Source organism: Panthera onca, chromosome A1 (genome assembly GCF_046562875.1).
Source record: "Panthera onca isolate mPanOnc1 chromosome A1, mPanOnc1 haplotype 2, whole genome shotgun sequence".
Lineage (NCBI taxonomy): Eukaryota > Metazoa > Chordata > Mammalia > Carnivora > Felidae > Panthera > Panthera onca.
This window is the reverse complement of record NC_138339.1, coordinates 70998859-71023926: the sequence shown is the minus strand read 5'-3', so window position 1 is coordinate 71023926 and position 25068 is coordinate 70998859. Positions and strand designations below refer to the sequence as shown.

The 25068-nt window shown below is 35.0% G+C and overlaps 1 protein-coding gene across 3 annotated transcripts in view; it reads right to left on the bottom strand.

The window, feature by feature from the left end:
• FBXL17 (F-box and leucine rich repeat protein 17) overlaps nt 1–25068 on the bottom strand; it is a 497950-nt gene that overhangs the window by 299967 nt on the left and 172915 nt on the right. For all 3 annotated transcript variants that reach the window (XM_060635240.3, XM_060635241.3, XM_060635238.3), the window contains one exon: nt 17450–17580. In XM_060635240.3, coding sequence (XP_060491223.3) covers nt 17450–17580 — 131 coding nt within the window. The remainder of the gene's footprint in view (nt 1–17449; nt 17581–25068) is intronic.

Sequence of the window (25068 nt, the reverse complement as noted above, 5' to 3'; positions counted from 1 at the left end):
AAATCTGGAGAGCTGCCAATAAAAGCAGAATAAACATCATTAGCATTTTAATAAACCTGCAAGCCACAGGGCTGGAAAAACAGAGCGAGACAGAGCAAAGGGAAATCAGCATGTGCAATGTCTTCCCTCCAGCGGTTTGCCCTTTGGCAGCCCACTATGTCCTCCCTGCTCCACTCCCGCAAAACACACACTCCGGAGACTTCTCTGGATTTTAAAACCTCTCATAGACCTGTCCAAGCTCTAAAGTTAGGAGGGTGTATCACAGTTTTTTTAAATCAATAATAACCTGATTTTAAAAACACTTTAAGAAACTGATCTTGTAGTTATAAGAAGCATTTTGAATGTCATATAGTCAGAGTATGATTTTGTATGTTAACTAAATAGACCCAGATGATAGATGAAGGAAAAGGTGGTACGAAGATGGAATGAAAGAGAGAGAGAGAGAAACACAGAGACAGAATATATGCAATGGATGAAGAGCCAGGAGCTCAGGAGCACAGAAGGCTGAAACTACTTCCAAATCAAATCCTGTGACTCTTGGAATATATCAAATTCAGAATAACATACAAACATTCAAAGTAAATAGCTAATTTTTCTTAATTTTCAGTCATTACATTTTTTCAACTGAACTAGAAATTAGAAATTAAAAGCCCTGCTTCATAGAATATATTGAATTTCACATAATCTCTCATCACCCACATCGTGCATGTATATGTGTGTGTGTGTGTGTGTGTGTGTATAATGTTAAAGTATCTTTTGAAAAGTGTAACTCCTTAAAATACATTTGGATAAAAGCTGTGAGTGAAAAACATTTCACAAAGGTAAGCAGCTATATATAAATTATTTTATGGCAATATAAGTAGGTGACACTGTTGTGTTTCTTTTTAAATCTCTACTTCTGAAACTGAATGTACTTTGTCCATTTAATCTGAAAACTCGTTTGTGAAAATATATAACAATTAGTACACTCTAATTGTCTTATTGTCTTTAGATAATTGTAACAATTGCAAACACTTCAGTGTTACTATACGATTAGCAATTAAGTAACTTTCAAGAGTCTGCTACTATCTTAAAAAACATGACTTAAGATGTCCATTGTCAATTTGAAGGAAACTATGAGGCTATAATGGTGATGAAGCATCAGTCATAACTGGTACCACCCAAGCCACCATTCTAATAATGAACTAATGATTCATACTCAAGGTGCTTTCGAAACATGATTAAGCCTCCAAACATTCCACTAAGGTAAGTTCTCATTACCCCAATCTTATAAAAGAGAACTTAAATAAGTTTACCAAGGTTACACATACAGTGACTGACTCAATGACAAAAGTTTGGAATAACAGAAAAACAAGAACACAAAGGGCCCCAGACTCTCAACTCCCACTGCAAGCCCCTATTCGTTAGTATTGCAGAGAAGCCTTTCAAGAGTAATTTATTTCTAACTGACCTTCTCTGGTAGCCACAGGCAAGTGTTTGCCAAAATGTCACTGACCAAAAAACTCCATACAATGCCATATATTATAAAATGAATATGTCAAGAATCAGATGAAAATGTCATCAGTGACACTGACAACAATAAAAGAAAATATTCTACAGATTTAAGGAACGAAAGAAGATCCAAGTTAAAGGGGGAAAAAACCACCTGAGAAAATGTCATCAGTGACTACAGCAACAAAAAATAGACCACAGCTTTAAATAAAAGAAGAAGACACAAATCAAAGGGGAAGAATTACCTGAGAGTCCAGTGCTCTCTAATGGATCAGAAAGGAGAATAAAGACTCCTTTTATGGAGGCTTGTAGAAAAACTACGTCTCCTTTAGAAATCATGCTATTTTTTCTGGGAGGGATGGGAATAGGCAGTAGATGGAGGCAACATGTCTGAGCACCTGTGAGAGCTCTTTAGATCTGAATCCCAAAGTCAGTCATTTTCTCATTTGCATGTCAAAATGAATGACATAATTTGTGAATGTCATAAGTAGTCACAGAAAATTAAATAGAAACTGAACAAAAATTTCCTCCTTGTTGCCCTTAAGATAGAAAGTCAAAAGTTGTTGATTGTCCCATTTTACAGTCTTTGGAAGTAAGTTTCACTTGTAAAAATACTTAAAATTAAACAATCCAGTTGGATATGTTTACCGTTTTGAAATTTATATAAATATATATGATATATGTGTATACATGATTTTATTGAGAAAATTATTTTACACTAAGATTTTGGCTTTTTTTCTAAATGGACCTAGTTTAAAAAACAAATTCATTAAATTAAATTTAAAAAAAAATGTACCTAGCTTCAAATGTGATTATTGAAATCAGTGATTACAATCAATGGGGCTCCTGGATGGCTCAGTCAGTTGAGATTATTGAAGTCAATGACTGCAATTCATGGGGCTCTTGGATGGCTCAGTTGGTTGAGGGTCCAACTCTTGGTTTCAGCTCAGGTCACAGTTTGTGGGTTCAGGCCCCATAGCAGGTTCTGTGCTGACAGTGTGGAGCTTGCTTGGGATTTGCTCTCTCTCCCTCTCTTTCTGCCCCTCCCCTGTGATTTCTGTCTCAAAACAAATAAACAAACTTAAAAAAAAATTTTTTTTAATGATTACAGTTCATTACTGATGATCAGAATATATTTTTTTCTATAGTCTGGAATTTTCATCTGCATATGATTGGCACTTTTAAATAAAGCTTTAATAGAACCTTCAAAATAACACATTTACACTTTTGATTACCTGCCTGAGGATAAACTGTTCTGAAGATTAACCACAGTCCAAATTTAATTTTAGGCAGTTTGTTCTAACTAAATGCTCACAGGACACCTATCCTCCCAACAATGAAGCAAATGAATGCTAATATGAGTGTTAACAAAGCAGAGAGAGGTGCGCATTGGAATTTCTTGCTACCAACTACTATCCCATGTTTCTCTCATATACACTCCCAAGCCCATCAGTGTGGATCATCACAAATTCTAAAAACTTTGTCAAATGCAATACGCACATACAGAACTTACTTAGTGGACTGAAATATACTGTGCAACAGTGACAAGTTAGTGAAGACAAATGCAACCATTCAAAGTAAACATTAGAAAAATACTGTCAATGGAAAAAGAATCACAAGTAAAATAAATGTGCATACAAGAATCAACAGGGGTGTAACACTGTGAAGTTACTGTGACCTTGTCCCTTCCTAAATAGCTACATTTTCAAAATGGGAGAGGACCTTCCAGTAGCAGCAATGTCTGTGTAGATGTCTAAATATCTGTCAGGGCCTCCTTGGTGCTACTTTATACTTCTCTGCCTCTTACAAGCTTCACTGTTACATTCTACTTGGAGATGGATGTCTGCCAAGAGACATCACCCCCAAAAAAGCGCTTCTGTAATATAATGATGTCTCCATACTGAGAATAAACTTGTGAAGAAAAATCTCGGAACCAAAAAGAAGATGGACATCTCTTTAAAGACATAAACTACTAAACATTTCTAATTTCAGTAAGACTATAATGAGCAAAATATTAACTCTATGGTAAGTAATGTATATTTTTCAAAGACAGTTATCCCATAAATGTCTATAAATCTGCAGAAAGAAATGTAATGGAACACAACTCTCTTTTTTTTTTTTTTCCCAAATTGATTATTCAATTTAATGAAGCCAGGGCATTGTCTTGACACATTTTGTCATCCCTTTTCCCAATAAATGGCTGTCACAAGGATATCATGTTTCTTCTGGGTTTTTCTTCCCCCTACTCCACCTTCTTCATTCAGTTTTCTTATTTCCAGTAAGGTTAACATGTTGTCAGTTAGACGAAAATTGTCTCCACATATCTCACACACAAACCACCACTCTCTGTTAGAGAATTCAGTTAGTGTCTCTTTAACTCTTCAGTTAGAATCTCTTTAACTCTGCAAGCGTTTTTAAAGGTTATGTCTATACCCATTAAATGAAGATTACTATTTTGAATGACTTATTTTGACTTGCTCTATTTCTTGACCAATTTGAGCAGTTCTTTTTTTTTTTTTTTTTTTTTTTTCCTTTTACCTTGAACACAATCTTATGGTCTGATTGCCATGTAATCAATCAACACAGATTTACTGAACTTCCGGTTAGGAGCCCAGGAACATGGAAAAGTCACAATGTCCAGATACAGTTTTAATACCTATGCTGCTATCAATGTAACATTCTAAGAAATTTATAAACCATCTTAGTGTAAATTAAAACTAGTAGACAAAAACGCAACTTCTCTCTCCTCTCCCCAAACATCAAGTAAGATTTTCTAGATATATATTCACACAAAGCAAAATATTTGTTTATATTCATGTAATACAATAAAATATCAAAATAGTAAAATACACTGGGATTTATTGGTTGAAAGAAGAGATTAAGCAAAACCAAAGATAAGATTTCAGCTTAAATTCAAATTAGAAGGAAAACAAATGGAAACTGCTTTTCCCAAACGAAACCAGTTCTCAAAATACTGTAATAAATCATGGAGGAAACGCTCCCAGACTTTATTTAACAGGCAATAAAACCCTGAGGCAGGTCCGATTAGTGTGCTGTTCTGGTAAATGATAAGATGAGCACTGATACATATGTCAAAATCAACTACTACTATTAACTGGTTTATTGATGTATAGTTATTAAGGTGATACTTAAAACTAACAATAAAAGCATTTCAAAAATGAAAAGATCCTCGCTTGTATTTGTGGGATTTTTGTGGTAGGTATTAAGTGCCATTACTTACATATGCCCTAGAAGCTATGTCCTTATAAGACTTATTATTAGAAGATACAAATGCTGAAGGTAAAAATATGGTGATTAAGCTCCAGCCACAACACTTCCTTCTAAGAGAGGGTCTCTTCCTTTTCATTTCTCCCTAACGTGACAATTGAGTAAAACAGAATATACTATTAAAACTATAAAACACCTAAAATTGTTTTTAATATAGGAATTGACCACTGAACAACCAGATTTGAACCACAATGGTCTGCTTTTACACAGATTTTTTAAATAAATACAATACAGTACTATAAATGTATTTTCTCTTCCTTATGAGTTTTAAAGTAATATTTTCTTTTCTCTAGCTTATTTTATTATAACAAGACAGTATATAATACATACAACATAGACAAATTGTGTTAACTGACTTCTTATGATCTATAAGGCTTCCAGTCAATGGCAGGCTATTAGCAGTTATATTTGGGGGAGTCAAAAGTCACACGCCAATTATCAGATGTGCAGGGGGTCAGCACTCCTAACCCCCATACTGTTCAAGTCTCAACTGTATGCATAAAATTGAGACCTTATATTTATGTATTTTTAAATCTATATTCACACTGTTCCCTTCAGACTCAAAGCTCGTATGACACCAGTAGAGCTGTCTTTGTTTCCACGCATCTTTTAGATGAATACTCAAGATTAAATAGTATCACGAGAAACTGCAAATGGATGTTATTTTATTGTAATATTTATTTCATTCAATGATATTTATTTTATTATAATGCTATTTAGCTAGCACTTCGATTCAATAGACTCCACTGGTAGATTTAACTGCTTATGGCAACCAACTATATTTTTAAACTCAGAATAAGCTGTTGGAGGCAGTTTGATAGATGGGATTGAGGTCAGACATATCTACATTCAATCCTGACTCTGCATTTACTAGCTGTGATCGTCAGCAAGATACTTTACCTCTGTGAGTTTCATTTCAGTTCACCTATAAAACAGGGTATAATGATACCTATGTCATAGAGTTAATGTGATGATGAAATAAGATAATAACTAAAACACTCTTGGTACCTTACCTAACAATATAAAATTCTCAACACAGAGTCGCTATAAAATCTCTGTAATCAACTGCTGTATAACAAACTACACCAAAACTTAGTAGCTTAAAAAAACAAAACAAAACAAACAAACAACAACAACAAAAAAAACAGCGCTTATCTGCTCACTACTCCATGGGCCAGCAATTCGGACTGGGCTTAGCTGAGTAGTTCTCCTGGTCTCATTCACTATACGGGACTGCAGGAATCCAAAGGCTTGACTGAGGCTAGTCTTGGTGCCCCTGTTCACATATATGACAGTTGATCCTTGCTGTTGGCTTGCCCTCCATCTCCATGTGGTCTCTCATCTTCAAGAGACTGGCCTGGGCTTCTTCAGGTGATGGCAGCATTCCAGAAAGGCGAGAACAGAAGTTGCTAGGTCTCTTAAGCCAAAGCTTGGAAGCCTCAGAACATAATTTCCACTATATACTATTGGTTAGAAAAAGTCACAAAGCCTGCCTAGATGCAGAAGGATAGGGAAATGGATGCTACCTATGGATGGGAGGCTAGGCAGCATCACACTGCACAAAGGCATGCATACAGGGATGGGAAAAAGTTATGGCTGTAATTTGCAATCTTCTGAAGGGTGCAAAATAGTGACAAATTCTTACAACTTTAAATAATTGTAGAATTATTTAAATTCTTATTCTTTAAATAATTGTAGAATCTAAGTTTGTAGAAGGCCAAGAAGAAGTACTAGCTTGAGTTTTCCACCAAACATTTCTTCTGCTGCTTCAATGACAGATTTCAAAAGATACCCAACAACCAGTCCCAGTGACTGATATCATCATGTAAGCTTCTTTGGTTGCTTTTCTGGTCTAAAGGTCCTCAGCATGTTTCTATTGAATTAATCAATACATTTATTTTCATCTGACTTGATGGCTTTACCTTCAACGAGAAACTGTCTAACTGAAGATTCCACAACAAACAGCATCACCAAGAAATTGGGATCGAGTATGAAGTACTTCTAGAGACTATGAAATGTGTAAAAGAAAATAAAGAAAAATCTATCACTGTAAAAAGTATATACACTTTTGTTCTTCTCCATGAAAATGATCACTAGAGAAAAATTTAGTTTTGTGATACAGTCAGCTAGCTATTCATCCTGAATTCAGGAGAAATAAAATAAAAAGAAATAAATTAAAGACAACAATTTTTATATCTTTCATCCAACAAAAAGTATAATGTCAAGCAAAACTTGAAACTTATCTTTAAATTATTGTGTCAAATCTCATTTTAATGAATATCTTTCTAAATCTCTTATCACAGCCTCGGAAAGTCACAAAATGATAACTGCTACCAAGACTTTCTTTAAGATGTGTGTCTCTGCAAGATTTATCTTGAGCCACAGTCCTTAATACAATAAAATCTGTTTGTTTTGGAGAATTTCATGGGGCAGGATATGCCACCAAACACACTGAATGGTAAGAATTGCTCCTTATGGAAGGAGAGAGGTGAAAGAAAGAGCTACTTGCTGTTTGACAATATGGTGAGCAGAGGAGGGGTCAGGTAATGGCTAATTCCCCCACTGACATTTCTACATTTTCCAATGAAGAACTCATTCCTAAACTTGCCATTTTTTTTTTCAGCTGAGAATCTGTTACAACATTGCTTCATAGAGAAACAGTTGGAAACTCAAGTAGTTTTCAATTTTAGACAAATTGATGCTGCCAAAATTATAATACTCAATAATGGAAAACTTCAATAACATGAAGTGTGCCTAATCTGGTTTTTAAGACATTAAAAATCCTGATTACTTTATGAGAAGCCACATGAGAAGCCAAATACACATTCGGCTAGAGGAAATATCACTAGCCGGTGCCATCTTCGGTGGCTAGGTATTTCTTCTCCTATGTGAACAAGGCAACTTAGCATGCATATTGAAATTAGATAATCCTAACTGATAATTAAAGATTAAAGATAACCCCATGCTACAGCTCCTGTACAGGTAATCTACTTCTCAATTTATTTTTATAGGAAATCTTGTAAATATCTAAAACACTCTTATTTTGCTTTAATTATTTCGCAGCCCTACACGAGTGATAGATACACTATATAGGTTAGTATGGAATAGTTACCACTTTTGAAAAATAGTGACTATTCTAACATTCTTTAATTATACTGCTTACTAATCTTAATTGCCACGATTTCAAAAGACAGTTCCAAAGTGCATCTTGAACAAACAGAAAAGCAATTAGCCTAAATTAATTGCTTTGCTGATGTGATTTGCAGTAGGTATGCTTGGTGGTTTTGAAACTCCTGCCAGTGCTTTCACAACTTGATGTTCTGATGATTTTTTAGCCTATTTTTGCACCAGAGCAATTAACCAGATAATTGTTCTAATGTGAACCTGGCCTTAATCAGTATGTTTAGGTTCATGGTAGCAATTAACCAAATATTAAACATACTTTAAAGAACAGAACTTAAAAGTGCTACAAGACGAGTTAAGAACAAAACTGTGTTTTTTTTTTCCCTCAGACAGTCATATTTTTCTCACCAAGAAGCAGAAAAAAGCTGTAACTGTCTCCTTTGCATCTTTTCAATTAACACAAGGTATCATTACATATGAAAGACAAGTGAAGTTTCTGGTTCTTCATTTAGAAGTATTCCAAAGACCCTATTAAAAGAGCAAACCCAAGGATCCCACATTAAAATCCTATCTTTGTTCAAAAAATGAGGCTACGGGTTTCAGATAAATAGCATGCAATACATAAAGCAAGCTCTATCCGAATCCAGACAATGACATTAAATCCTCACCTTATGAAGTTTCAACTTTATTCAGAAATAAATAAATCTGGAAGAAAGAGGGCATTTGAACCAACCGCCTGGATTTCAGCCAGAGTTCAAGCCAGATTTAAAGGCAGATTTATACATCCTACAAAAGCAGCATTTATAATTCTTGCACCATGCAGGTATTAAATGGCTTCTCTGAGCTGGGCCCTACACGAGATGCTAGGGGGTGCTGCGATGGGGGCAGGGGGCCCAAGATGAAGACACAGGTCCTCCTTACCAGGAGAGAAACTCATACACAAAACATTATGCAGCCACAAAATGATCTACGCCACCAACAGAGTGACTGCTGTGGATTCAGCCAGACAGTAACACGATACAGCACTTCATTACAAATACCATCATCATTTCTTCTTTTCTTTAAATATAAAGAAATTCACATTCAATTTAAGGGAAATCATCAGTAGTGCAACCATAACCGTTAATGAAACAAGTCTGATCTTTTGGCTTCAGTAAGTGAGGAGTTATTTTATACTACTTTAAATTAAATATTTTATCAGCTGGGGAATAATATACCTAAAACCTTTCTGTTTTCACGAAGCAAAGGGTTCAAGCTGCAAGCACTCTGTCATTCTTCATGTCTCCACGTCTTCGTGTCCTCTTTCTTAATTTCTGAAAGGACTGTCACACAGAAAATAGCCCAGGCACATATGTGTCAGGTCTGCCATTTTTAATTATTACCAATCAAATTCCAGCAATTTCTCCTCTGGTTAAACATGTGTGTACCTATCTGCTAAAATATTTCTTTATGCCACAGTTCATAAAATATTTTAGGCTGATGCAAATCCCTTGCACTAAATTAATAACTAATCACAGGAGATATTTATCATCTCAAGCCTTTTACAGGAAAATTGTCAGATTTAATCACCTTTCTCATATTTTCACTATTTACTAGGCTTCATTTATCATACATTCAAAAATTTTGACAACAGTGAGTTATTTTAATTACCATGTCTGGTTGGGGATTAAGAAAAAGACAACTCCTGGGGGAAATGGAGAAGGGAGGGATGGTCCTAAGTTTGTCCGAGCAATCAATAAACGATTACCATTTCGTCAATAAATGAAGATTTTCTTCACTGTTGGCAATTTTAAAGCCGGTTTGCGGTTAGGAAGCCTCTAACTCCATGAGCATATAGCGCTGCATCTATCATCGCATAAAACACACCCCATTCTTCCCATACTCTGATCATGAATTCGGATTTTATACTATGCAAGACATATGTTTTTTTTAGTCCCCCAAACTGAATGATTAATGTATGTTTACTTACATTTATATTGCCTGAAAAACACAAAAGCAATAGCAGTGTTTAGAGTACCACATCCAGGAAAGCTAGTGATATACTTGTATGGAAGCTCTGTTAATTATTATTTACAGAAATCTTTACTTATGTATTTATCACACAATAGGAACCACACACAAAGCAGAAATTTAAAGTTGCCATTACATGTCAGAACTACCATAAAAATTCACATTATTCTGTAAGACAAAATAATGTGAACATGGAGAATCAATAAGACAAACTCATCCACATCAAATCCAGCTTCCATCCCATCTTCAGAAATGCAGTTAAAAATTAAAGCAAGCTGAGACATATACATCTCATACAGATTTTCCTTTCAAGTGATTTTTGTTAGGTTAAATACTTTTGAACATATATCAATTAACATTTCCTTAAAAATGAGACTTAGCCACTAGATGTACTAAAAGAACAAATATCCAGTATCACTATGTACCAAACAATGAAAAAGTTCCTTTCATTTGAATGCACTAAAAATTTCATCTGAGGATAGATGCACAAATCATTTTATCAGAGACTTTGCCTTTTGTACAAAAATATCATCAGTTTTGTGAAAAATCACATATACTGGGAAACCGGTACAGACTAGTTATAGCAATTATTTTTTGCCAAAGGTACTGAGACATTCAATGAACTTCCTTCTTTTTAACCCAGAGACAACTTACTCAAAATATACACCCAGTATTCTCCTTTACTCTGCAATGGTTAAGCATTTGCTACAACTGGGAGGGAGCTTTTATAGATAATGAAATATCTGTAAAAACAAATGTGTGTCATCACATGCGTAAATAAATCCTTATTCAAATTTCATTTGTGAAATTCCTGTTGATACCAACTATGAACGAGGTGTGGTACAAGACACAAAAATGGGCAAGACTTTCTACTTCTCCTCAAGGAACTTAGTATGAAATGAAGAGTATTTACAAATAAAGCCGGTGGGGAAAATTTGCTCTTCACTACAAAGTTAGCTGTTTTGTAAATCCACTTTATGTACACAGTAAGATATCCAAAACTTGTCACCTATCAAATATCCCAAAGGGAAAAGAGAAGGTAGCATTCTGATGATGTTTAGAGTGATCAAGCACAGCATGATGCCTGAGATAGGATGACCATATAATTTATCACACACACCAGGACACTTTGGACCACAAAAGGGAACAGTGAAGCACAAATGCTAAACCTGACAGAATTTCAAAATAACAGGAATGGGCTGGAAATGTTCTAGCAAATGAGAACACTAGGTCACTCCAGGTCTGAGGCAGAACGAGGTACTGGGAGAACATGAGCCCCTCGTGGTTACAGCTCAGACTTTGAAAACATATTAAAATGAATTCATTTTAATATGGATTCATTTTAATATGTTCTACCACTTACTACTTGTGAGCTATCTAACCTCTCTGGACCTTAATCCTTTCATTTGAAAACGGGGTTAATTTCTTCCTCAGGGCTGTTGTAAAGACAAATGAAACACTGTGTGTAAACACTTAGCACAGTGTATGGCACAAACTATAATAAATGATAGCTATTATTAGCTATCTTCATTATCATTGGTTCAAAAAACAAAAGGGAGAAAATATTATACCCTCTGGCCTCTCTAACATTACAAGAACCAATCACAGTTTTAAAAAGATGGTCTAATGGATAGAAGGACACAGAAGACATATTTACAGATAGCTTGAGCATCTGAATAGTAGTTACTCTAATATCATACTATTCTTTTAGGGACAGTCTTACAAATAATTGTGAATATAAAAGAGAGTGTCAAAAAATATGCCAAGCTTAAACAAGTGTCACTAGCTCAGAAAGACTCCGTTCTGTCCCTAAAACTCCCTCGGAACTCAATAAAACATTTCTTATTCTTTTTGCAAAAAATATGAATATCAGAGAAAGCATACAAGATTATTCAGATTACAAAAATATGCTAAAATTCAGTTGCACAAAAGCTGGAGCTGAGCAGCCCAGCCACAATATTAGGCACCAAAAGTATGCAGACGGAGGGCTCCACATACTCTACACACGCAGGGCAGTGCTGCTGTAAATGCCACCACAGCGTTGCTTCAATAGTCAGTGTTATTTTTGCTGCCTCTTTATTTTCAAGTTTTCAGACTTTTATAAGAGAAAATTGTTCAAACTTCACACCACTCAATACTCCAAGGTGAAAAGTATTCCTCTCCTCCAGACCACTTAACTTTAATAGAAAACAAAATATTCTCAAACTCAAATTCAACTATGCCTGCTGGATTTAATGGATAGGTTTGTCCCCCCTGGGCAATCTTTAAACCTCAGTCTCTAGGAGAATTAAGTAATATTAGGGGATTGAAATGAAATAAAATTCTAAGTCCACTGTGACATGACATTCACAGGAAGATGGTAGATTATCCACCCAGTCCTCGAACACTTATAAATACAATATATAGCATATGCTCACAAAACAATTCTTAGAAATAAAACACAATGGACACTCAGCAAATAGTTTATATCACCAACACCTGCTCAAATCCTCTCTGAACTTTATTTCTAAATGTCACCGTTTTTTATTGAATCAACGGAAATTTGAAAGAAGAAACAGAATAAACATCCAGAGAAGATCAAGGGAGTTAGAAAAATCTTTATAGAAAGCCTCATTGAGTTTTCCATGAGCCAGGGCGCTGTCAGTCTCCCTCAAAGGGGTGGTGGAGTAATCTGTCATTCTACAACTTCAACCTAAGTACACCTAGAAGACTAAATAGGGCTACCCACAGAAGAAGAGGAGAAAGAATAGTATTAAGATTTTTCTCAATGCTACAAACAAAGAAATCAAGATTCAAATACTGAGCACTGGAAATAAATTCATTTCATTTTAAAATAAGTAACTTTAAATCACAGCCTTGAAGTTGGAGGGAATTTAATAAACTAGCTCAGCTCTCTTTGTAATTCAGGAAACTTTTTTTAGAACACTCTTGTTTGAACACTGAGTGGAAGTGTCCATTTTGGATGGCAGTGGATGAAATTAAAGTGTTTAGCTAATTTTAAGTTGAATTCTGTCTCTTGCTGTAACTTCTACCCTTTGGCCAAAGCTCTGATGCCTAAAATAATGAAGAACTAATTTAAGTAGACCAATTAACTCTCTATTGTCTGTTAATATAGTTTATCAGACTGGACTTAAAAAGAACGATTTGTTTTGAAATAAGAAATACCCTTTAAAAACCTCTACATTCTTGATTTTCAGCTTGTAGACTGGGGATAGACAGATAATACAAAAAAAGTACAAAAGTACCATGCCTGGTAGGAATGGTGGAGGACTGGAGAATCGCCAGAGAGAATAGCTTATTTGTCTTCCCAGAAAGACTGAGTCCAATGTTGCTAGATCAGCAAATTTCCAACAGAGAGCCCAACTTCATAATTTTTATGTGAACTATTCCAATTTTTAAAGTGTTGGCAACTAGTTCAACTTTTTAAATATTTTATAGGCCAAACAAAGCAGCTTTATGGACTGGACTCAGCTGTAGACCACCAGTTTGCAGCTTCAACTTATTTAAAAGTGTCATTTAAAGAGAAACTATCCATAATTACTATTCTAAACACTAGGACATATAAAGTGAAATGTTAACATATTATAGATGCTATTTCATGTTTGAAAGAAATCGGTCACAATAGTCTAAGATTTAAAACTCTCCAAATTTTAGAATGTCCACTGATAGAATAGACATGAATAGAAGATTCACACAGCACAATTAACTCCTTTACATGAATAGCAGATTCAAACAGCACAATTAACTCCTTAAAGAAAGTGTTCTCAGTTACTAATGTTCAACAAATTTAATACATTCAATTTTTTTAACTGCAAATTCAAAACATAAATCGCTAGCTAGGCAAGTTCGACTGGTTGGCAACATAACTTACTTTAACAACCAACCTGGTATTTATTATGTTTTGTGACTTTAGCTGATAGATGCTAGAGAAATTTTCATTTCTCTTATATTGTTATCCTAATTCATTAGCAAGCATGGTCAACTGTTAATGAGTGGATCATATATTTGATAATGGGTATACATATCATGCGATTGAACTTTTTTCAAGACTAATGTTAAAAACTGAAAATGGGAGATTTATTACGTCTTTAATAACCAATTTAAAAATTTTAAATAGTTTTTGTAAAGATCTATTAAAATCAAGTAGATTTCATTTAATTCTTCTTGGCAAAAAGGAACAAAAGAGCCATTATAAGCCTATCACTAAAGATGCTCAGAACCGTTCAGTTTTTTACATATCAGTTTGTTATATCCAAAGCATGCTGCTTTTAGACTCTGTGCCAAACATACAAAAACGAAGAAGACCAAATTGGATGTGAAATAACAAAAGATTTATATCAAATACAAATAAACATTTCACTAAACTTAGAGTCAGAGAGAGTAGGGTAGATATAACAACCAGACGTTTAATTTAAGTCACTGATAGAAATAGTGTCCTCTTTTCATAAACCACTTGGATTTTATTTGTATTCAAAAGCAATGGTAAATGTCAAATGACTACTAGACCATCCTTCTGAATACAAGAAAATATCATGCTGTTTAACTCTCTAAACACAAAAAGTGCTTTTAGAAAAACAAAGATAAAGAACAGCATGTCTTAGTCATACACATCGACAGAAGAACCAAAAAATGCTAAAAGATACAAAGAGCATAACAATAAAGACCTTCAATTACTACATATTTTAAATTTTTGAACTTCAAAAGAAAGCTTACAGATAAGAATTTTTTAGTTCAAGATAAATCTTATGTGTAAAGTTCTGAATATCAAAGTTTATCTTCATGTAAGGATTCCTTTCTTAAGCAGCATTAAACATAGATCCTTTTCAAATGTACTACATATAAAACAACATCTAAAGTTTCTATTATACTTTTATTAGAAAAGAAAATGAGAGTCCTTTTAAAAATTAAGAAATTTACATATTAATGTCAGTTGTGTGTGAATCCCAACCATGAAATGGAAAATTGACTCACTAGCCACCATGTGCTTTTTCTTATTTGTCCTCACCCAGTTTTTAATGCAGCAATGATGGAAAAAACATCTGCTGGAAAAGCTAAAGAAAATCATACAAATGTCTAAATTTAATAGGAATAGTATGACCTTCCACTAAACAAAAGATCTGAAAGAATTAAAAGAGAACATGTATAAAGTGCCTATCAATTACCTGGGTAGTAAAGGTTACTTTCCTCCCTTCTCTCCTTACAAGGCTCACTACACTCATTAAGTCTTCTGTCACCTAAAGAGAGCAACCTTTGAGAGCATGAGGGACTCAGTGACCTACAGTCAGAGACACAGTACCAAGTATTTAGTAGGGGGTTAATAAATGCTTCCTGATTTACTAGAGGATAATAATAATGAACAAATGTAAAACAGACGCTAATTGATAGGCTAAATGCATTAGTGCATTCCAGTGCCCTCTATATGAAAGGTTACTAACCCATCTTGGCTAAGTGCGGAAATTATAATTAAGTCTGACGAGAAGTCCTAGATTTATACCAATATAATTACGAATATTACTTAGCTTAGTGATAGAGTATGGTAAGAACAATGAGATGAGTAATTTAGATGATACTGCAAAGTGGGTTTTAATGTTTGAAACTTCTATTACAGTACACAGGATAAGTGCAAGTAGTGTAATTAAAACCTAAAAGAGTCTGATTTTTAAAACTCTACCGCTCAGCCTCATTAAAATGCATGTTTTCTCAATTAATCCAAACTTTTCCATTAAAAACATAAAAATACACTTTCATTCCTTCCAAATAAATCTCTACAGTACATATATTTAGGATCAAATACCAAATAACCATTACAGTTAAGTAGGAAAAAAAATTATTGAAATAGCAACAGCTTTGAAAAGATGGAGCCTAACAAAGGAAAGGAAAGGAAAGGAAAGGAAAGGAAAGGAAAGGAAAGGAAAGGAAAGGCAAAGTGAGGGGTGCCCATGTTCTCATTTGTAAATATCCAGTTAGGACTACATAAGCATTTGAAGAGCCAGAAGATTAGAAATCCCTAAATATCTTTATTTAAATGATATATACCTAAGCAAAATGTTTACTTAGAAGACAACCTTTCTAATTATACATGGGCTGCTTCTTATTTACCTCTGTATTCTTTAATTACTGATTCTTCCACATATGTCAGCTACACAGAAAATTGTTGTGGAATAAAAGGAAATCATTTTCATAATCATTTTGTTGAAGAAACAGTTTTTTCCTTTTAATTCGTTGTATTACTAAGTAGTTTATCTCAATATTAAACTAAGGCAAAACATCACAGCATGTTCCCTTATGCACTTTATCTTATTAGATGTTATGAGAAACACTTAAAAGATTATTTTAAGATGTCATAAAATTGTAGAAGAATGTTGATTATAAAGAAGAATTCTTTAAAAAACATTTTTATCAATTTTCTGTAGATTTCAATATACTGTATATGGCAACTATTACTCAAAAACAATAAATACCTTTTATAAATGATGACCATGTGATCTGGATTAGAAAATTTTTCAAGAAAAATTTTACTAAGAAAGAGTCAAGTCAAAGGTTATCACATAACTGTAAGGATAATGTGGGTTAAGTTACAAAACTGTCACTAGAACTTACCATAATGGGGGAAAATGGAGTCCATGTAACTTTAATTTTAAGTACAAAATTAAAAGAGGAGGGGAAAAGTATTTTGATTTAAAGCATTATCTGACACAAACTTAATAAGTCATTGCTCCTATTTATGCAAAAGTATTTAAATTTAAATAGGTACTAATTTTAACTGAAATAGTACTATTCTGAAAGCAAACTATTTTTGGTGGCTTATCTTTAAAAAAAACAAAAACAAAATTTATCCCTCAAAGTTACTGGACCAACATCTTGTCTCTTGTCTGTATTTCAGAACCTACCTACATTAATCAGTAGCAGCGGAATAGTCCTACTCCACATTTGATTTCATTATAAAGAAGTCTACTCAAGGGCTCCTCCATCTAATTTTCTTTCATGCAATAGTTCAAAGAAAAATGGGTTTATCATTGCTTACAAGAAGAAAACTACCCATTTTATACATTTTGACACTATGTATTAAACTGTCCACCACGTGACTTCCATTTTTAAAACTAATTATATTGATGCAGAGAACAAAATGTCATCCTTGAGAAAGGACCTGAATGCATAATACTTGAAATCATTTCTTAGAATCATTCTCCTTGATAAGTGAACAGTAAATCAAGCACAAAAGTTGCAAAAATATTAGAGTAACAACAATATATCCTGGATGGGTGACAAAGAAAAATTCAATAGACTGCTGTTATAACTGTTTAGGCAAACATTTGAATCAAAACGCATAAAACCTTGTTGTAAATATAAGCAGTGGATGGATTAAAAGCATACGTCTAGATGGTTTTCAAATCTTAAATATATCTATTTCAAAAGGCATGGCTACATTAAATTTTCCTTAAAATTGTCATGCCTTGTTATAATGATAATTAGTATTTGGTCAGTAGAACACATGTTTCCCTCTGGAAAACTGTTTTCAAGATGTTACAATGGTTACCTGTCATTTATGATCCAGTTCAGGCAGAGATTGAGAGAGCTAAGATTTTTGCACCTCTTGACAATTTCCATCACAGTTTCATTATCCAGTTCAGTGATATGACGTAGGTCCAAGCTGGAAAGATTTCGTAGCTAATGAGATAAAAAAAAAAGTGAAAGATGAGAAAGATAAATGCTACATTCATTCTCAAAATTTATATAGTTTATTACAAAGTAGAGCATCACACTGTATGATACTGAAAATAGATAACAGTCTAATCAAGTTAAACTCATTCATATAATATTTTATGTACTAAATTAGAAATGAATGGAGAAGTATATATATATGAATGGCAATATATATATATATGAATGGCAATAAATATTAAAATCAAATAGATTTTATTGACATTTCATAAGAATCAAAAATAGCAACATTATACGTGGGAAAGCTGTTAAACATATCACATTATAAGTACCTACAGTTTAGTAAGATTATTCTAACATTGTTCAATTTCAGATATTTATCTTCAGGATTATAACACCACTTTTGTATAGGTTTTTGCACTTTTTAAAAGATGAGATATGAGTAAGTGGTTAATTCGGAGATACTCTGGTGATATTTTATCAATAAACTCCAAATAGAACTATTACGTGTAGTGTGTTTTACCAAGTGGAAAGCAATATAAAATGCTGTTTAAGTAAAGATTTTTCTCCAGGTGTCACCTTCCCCATTTCTCCCTTTTCTCTCCTCCTTTCCTGAGGTTTCTTGTCTTCCCCTGATGTTTAGTCTCCAAAGAAAATTAATAATATCATTTAAACAAAGATGGAAATCATCCTCTTCAAATAAGCTGGAAATCATCCTCTTCAAATAAGCTACAAATCAAATAAGGTATTTTTGCTTAATAACACGTAAAGAATTATTCTGGATGCAAGTGATAAACCAAGTAGCACCCCTTCCAAATATGTCTAAGCCCTAATATGTTACTTACTTGGCAAATGAGACTTTGCAGATGTGATTAAAGTTATGGATTCTGAGATGGAGAGATTATCCTGGATTAACAGGGTAGGCCCAATCTAATTACATGAGCCTTTATATGCAGACCACCTTTCCCAGCTAAAGTCAGAGAGATGTAATGGAAGGTGGTGTAGGAGACATTAGAATTGTGAAAGGGATTCAACTTGTCTTTATTGGCTTTGAGTATGGAGAAAGAGAACTAGGAGCTAAGGATTGTGGGCATCCTCTAGAAACTGGAACAGCCCTGAGCTGAAAGCCAGTAAGAAATAGGGACTTCAGATCTACAACCTTAACTGAATTCCATCAAAAACCTGAAGGAGCAAGAAAACAGATCATCCCCTTAAGCTGCTAGAAGGGAACACAATCCAGCCAACACCTTGATTTTAGCCTGGTGAGACCCATGTTGTACTTCTGACTTATGCAGCTATGGGATAGTACATTTGTGCTATTTTATGCTACTCAGTGTGCGGTAATTTTTATGTCAGCAGTAGAAAATGAGTATAGGGCATTTCTAGCACTGTGAGGGAGCTTTCCCAGAACTAGCCAGTCTTCTCTATGTTTACTCTCAAATCCTTCCATAAAGGGATCAGGTTAGTCCTGCAGGAAGCTGACCTGCAGGTGTAACCCAACCCAAAGGCCTCAGAGGAATGAGACAGTCAAGTTCCACCCAAAGGTTCATTAAGCTTCAATCCCAAGACAACGTAAGACACTGGAATCTCCACTGTTGTCAGGCTACAGGGAAAGAAATGCTCTAAAACAGTATGGTCCCAGAGAACTTTCTGATGATGGAGATATTCTATATCGCTGCTGCCCAATATGGTAACCGTAGTCACATGCAGCTACTGAGCACTTAAAATGTCACCAATGTGAGGGAGGACCTGAATTTTTATCTTATTTAATTTTGTTTAATTTACATTTACTTTTTATATATGTATGTGGCTAGTGGCTACAACGCTGGGCAGAGCAGCTCTACAGAACTGAGTCCACTAGGCAGCACTCAAACCCTCTTTTCCACCTCAGCTCACAAAGGAAGTAGTGACACAGAGAAGGTTCACACAGAGCAACTATTCACTGCTCCCTGATGTATGCTGCAGAACTGAGGAAAGAAACAGAGATAGCTAAGAGAGAGGAAATATGAAAATGTCCACAATAATAGGTACATTCTTTCTAATTGAGACAGCAAGCTTCTGTACACTAAGGGCTGCATTCTGAAGATTCATAAAAAGATTTAGGAAAATGTCTCTATAATCAGCCTATAGGGTCAGATAATCAAAGCCACCAATCCAAAGTGAGACTCAGGACAACACTCCAGAATGGAGGCAGAACCAGGAAAGAGGAAATGGATTCAGGGGCACCTGGGCAGCTCGGCTGGTTAAGCATCTGACTCTTGATTTTGGCTCTGGTCATGATCTCACAGTTCGTGGGTTTGAGCCCTGCATCGGGCTCTGAGCTGGCAGAGTGGAACCTGCTTGGAATTCTCTCTCTCCCATTCTCTCTGCCCCTTCCTGCCCTTTCTCTTGAAATAAATAAACATTTAGAAAGAAAGAAATAAAGAAAGAGAGAGAGAGAGAGAGAGAGAGAGAGATAGGGAGGGAGGGAGGGAGGGAGGGAGGGAGGGAGGAATGGGTTCTAACAAAGTTCCTACTCAAGTTACCATGGTCTCAGAGCCTTACCAACAACAGAATATGATCGGTACTTGGCAACCAAAGTACACAGGGAATGCACTCACTTTGTTAAAATAAAACAGACTGTTCTAACCACTTCAGTAGCTTCAGATAGCTCACCAGTCAGAATCAGGGCAACCTCCCTGTTTCCCCTTCCCCAAGGTTCTCCTCATTCCTCTCTCTAATGACGAGAATCAATACCAAGCCCAGGGCCCAGAGATGAGCTGCGCAGGCTCTAACATTCTGCCTCAAACGTGACTCCTGATCCTTATCCTTTACCCCTTATATATAAGGCAGACTGGCATTAAATAAAACAACAATGATCAAAACCTTTCGAAGTATCTACAGGAACAAAAAATAAATACATAAAATACAAAATAAACAGCAAAGTATGGTTTTTTAAGTTAAAAAAATGTTTATTAATTTTTAAGATGGGGGAGGAGCAGAGGAAGAAGGAGAAAGAATCCCAAGTAGGCTCCATGCTGTTCGCGCAGAGCCTGATATGGTGCTTGAACCATCACCTGAGTTGAAATCAAAAGTCAGACGCTCAAGTGACTGAGCCATGCAGGCATCCCCAAAGTTTTTATAGTCTTTCTGATATTACTAAAATTCTAATAAGGAATCAAAGGGCTAATACATATGTTCCTTATTATGTTTTCTTTCTGACATATCTCTATGTGATGGGCACAGAAACTGAAGTCATTCAGAGTAACAGTTGGGCATGGAACAAAATGGAAGGCTGTGAGTCAAGTGCCAAAATCTTTGGCATCCAATATCTCTATGAAGGAGCAGGAGACACCAGGAGTATAAAAGATGGCAGTAAAATGGGAGACAACAAACACCAAATGGCACAGGTCTCAAAGTCTCAGTGTTTTATTAATTATATTTATTGTTATTATTTTTCATGAGAGGTAGAAGATTGATAATCTGAAAGCAGCTGAGAGCAAAGATCTTGCCCCTACCTACTGACCCTGAGAAACACAGTGAGAAAATAAACAAGTATGGAAAGCAGAATGCCAAAATAACCCAATGATCTAGGCCCTGGTATAATCCTGACCCTGTGTGTGAATAGGATCTGTAAATATAATGGGGGGTATCTTCCTTATAAGGTGAAGCTGAAGGGATTTTGCATCAGTAATTAAGATGCCTGACCAGTTGACACTGAATTAATCAAAAAAGACCATATCCTGGATGGGGCTGACCTAGTCAGGGTCTAGACTAATGGTCTAGAGGTCAGAGACATTCTCCTGCTGGTCTTGAAGCATTCATTACTCAGCCATATTGTGAGAGGAACTGCAAGAAGCCTATAGGAACTGAGAGAAATCCCTGCATGAAGGCCAGCAAGATGATGGGGACCTCATTACTACAACTATAGGGAATTGAATCCTGCCAACAACTACATGAGCTTGTAAGAGGATCTAAGTTCTAGGAAGAAATGCATCCCCAGTTGAGACCTTGATTATGGCCTTGTGAGACACTGGAAAAAAGGCCACTTTGGAGTGTCTAGACTCCTGACCCTTGGAAATGTACATTGTTTTAGGTTCTAAATTGGTGTTAATTTGTTATGCAGCAATAGAAAATTAATACAGAACAGCTTCAGGGTTCTCTATCTTTGAAAAGAAGCCAAGTTTCTTTTAAGACAAGGGTAATATCTTTAACCACCTTAAACACTGAGGCCCACTTCCCTCCTTTAGATGTAGATGCTCACAAAGGCATAGAAGGAGATGCATGGTCCATTCAGCCTTCTCCTCTAGGTGTATCTTCAAAGGCCAAGAAAGTACTTCCTGGGAAAATAGACAACTTGAATTGGCCACTACTGTTAGCTCCATACTGTAGTGAGGGGAGGTCTTGTTAAATTTTTCAAACCAATCCTCACTCACGGAAAGATGAATTTATTAGAATTGCTTCATGAAAATGTTTGCATATCCCCTGGGTTTTACTCAATTTGTATTTCTTTAAATTTTTTGTTTATTTTTTTGGGAGAGAGAGCGCAAGTAAGGGAAGGAAGAAAGAGGGAAGTACAGAGGATCCGAACTGAGCTCTGGTTGAAAGACCAACAGCAGTGAGCCCCATAACTCATGAACCACGAGATCATGACCTGAGCTGGTCAGACACTCAACCCACTGAGCCACCCAGGTGCCCCCTCAATTTGTATTTTGTAAACAGTCACATTTCCTATAACTATCTTAATAGTGTAAGGACCTGTCTTTTCACTTTCACAAATCTTTTATTTTTCACAAGAATTTGTACTGGGACTTAAAAAAGTAGCTAATTGTTTCTTTGGTCAAGTTCTCTTGTTCTCAGTTAAGCAAAGATGAACTTGTACATATCAAGGATCAGTCACTATTACATTTGATACTCTTATTATTAAAGCTCCTCTTAGTAATGTATCCTATACTTGTATTTCCTATATAAAAAATAACCATTTTCTTAAACCACATTATTTTTATAGTTAGTTTTCTTTACAGGATATGTTTTTGTATATTTAAACTGAATTTTAATTAACATACAATACTGCATTCGTTTTAGGTGCACAACATACTGATTCGACAATTCTTTACGCAAGGTTCACGACAAAAGTATAGTCACCATCTGTCACCATACTATGTTATTTTTGACTATATTCCCGGACTTTTCATCTCCATGACTTATTTATTTTACATCTAGAAGTTTGCACCTCTTAATCTCCTTTATCTATTTCAACTATCGCCACCCCGCAACACATACCAAATTTCCCTTTGGCAACTACTTGTTTGTTCTCTGCATTTAAGAGTTTGTTTCTGTTTGTTTGTTCATTTGTTTTGGTTTTTAGATTCTACATATAAGTGATATCAGATGGCATTTGTCTTTCCTGACTAATTTCACCCAGCACTATACCCTCTAGCTCCATCCATGTTGTCACAAATGGTAAGATCTCTTCTTTAAATGTTTGGTAGAATTTACCTATGAAGCCACCTGGTCCTGGACTTTTATTTGGTGGGAGTTTTTTGATTATTGACTCAACTTCATTACTAGTAATTGGTCTGTTTAAATTTTCTACTTCTTCCTGATTCAGTTTTGGATTGTATGTTTCCAGAAATGTATCCATTTCTTCTAGGTTATATATCTGTTGGCATATAGTTTTTTTTATATATAATATTCTCTTATATTCCTTTATGTTTCTATAGTGTCAGTTGTTATTTCTCCTTCTTCATTTCTGATATTATTTGAGGCCTCTTTTTTTTTCTTGATGAGTCTGACTAAAAGTTCATCGATTGTGTTTATCTTTTCAATGAACCAGGTGTTGGTTTCATTGACATTTTCTTTTTTTTTTTTTTTCACTCTCTATTCCATTTATCTCTGCTCTAATCTTTATTATTTCCTTCTTTCTACTACCTTCGAACTTTTTTCTTTTCCTAGTTCCTTTAGGTGTGAACACCCGAAAGTCTGTACTACTGTTAAGTATATACTGTTCTGGAAATGCATAAAGAAACAAATAGCCTCTTTGAATTGCAGGTGCTGGATGGCTTGCTGGGCTTATGTCCTGACATATCTGTACCACAACAAAATCAGAAATACACAAAATGGACCCATAGAGATGCTAGAAAATACTTTGAAGCATGACTATTAAACCTGAGTGTTAAGGATGAATTTTGCTACGTGTAACCGTATGCATATGTGAACTATTAAATATAGCCATGTATAATACATATACAGCATCACTTTATTTCCAATTATTCTTTATTATAGTCCCTAGGAAGACGCACATTCATAAAATTTTTACCCAGTCACATAAATATTTCCTACACATGTATATTTTGGAGTCTACCACAGCTTCTGAGACAAAGTTTCTATGTGAATTCTTACATATCTCTTAGGTTCCTTCACTGTAAATTATCTTTATCATAACAGAACAGTGTAAATGTACTTGGTACCACAGAATTGTACGCTTAAAAATGGTTAAAAAGGTGAACTATGTATGTTAGGTACATTTGGCCAAGATACAAAAGAAAAATCACTTCATCAACCAGGACATAGAAGGAGGCTGTAATAAAGTTGTGTAAAGAAGAAAATTTAAAGCTGTTTGTGCAGTTCAGTCCCCTCACATTACGAAACATAACTGAGGACCAAACAGGTTTGAATAACTTATTAAGGAACAGATAACAGGGAGAGAGATGTTAGCAAATCTAAATTATTTTATAGACTTAAGAAAATCCAAAGATATCTTCTAAAATTAATGGAATAGTAAGAAGTAACAATTCCAAAAACTATCTCTATGTAATAAAACCTCTAATTTTAGTTGGTTGACTCTTTAGCTTTTAGAAATCCTGCATCCAGGACCATTCCTCACTGCAGGGCAGGTCAAATGATGACACTGGCCCACCTGTGGCTGATGCCTCCCTGTTTATTGTCCATAAATGGAACATTTCTTACTCTTACAATGGAGCTCAAACTCATACGTGGGGAAACAAGTTTACTTCGGCTATCACATGCAGCATTCTGAGATCTTGAAAAGAGCGTTTTACTCTCAGATCCAATTAAGGCTCATTTTATTATGAGCTGACAGTCATTGACTATGCTCATGTGGTCTTCCCTATGACTATTTTGGCCAGTTCAGCATGAAATACAACAGTATCCAAAGGCAGTTTCAGAAGGCTAATTCCTGGAAACCAGCATTATTACAAGACACGTACTGAGGACTTTTTATTGAAAACTCCACAAACAGCTCTGTCAAATTTATCACATTGCTTCCCTTGCTATGGGAATTTCATAATAGTGCCCTCAAGTGTTTCATAAAAAGTTACCTAAAATAATCCTTCATAGTATAAAACAAATAATTACATTTAGGAAACTGGCCTTTTAATTAAACTTACTTTCCTTATAAATTCACTGGTAGCTGGGTTATACAAATCACTGAGGATCTGAATAAACAAAGTTTACAACCAAGATCTTCTAAACGCTTCACTCCAATTCTTAAAC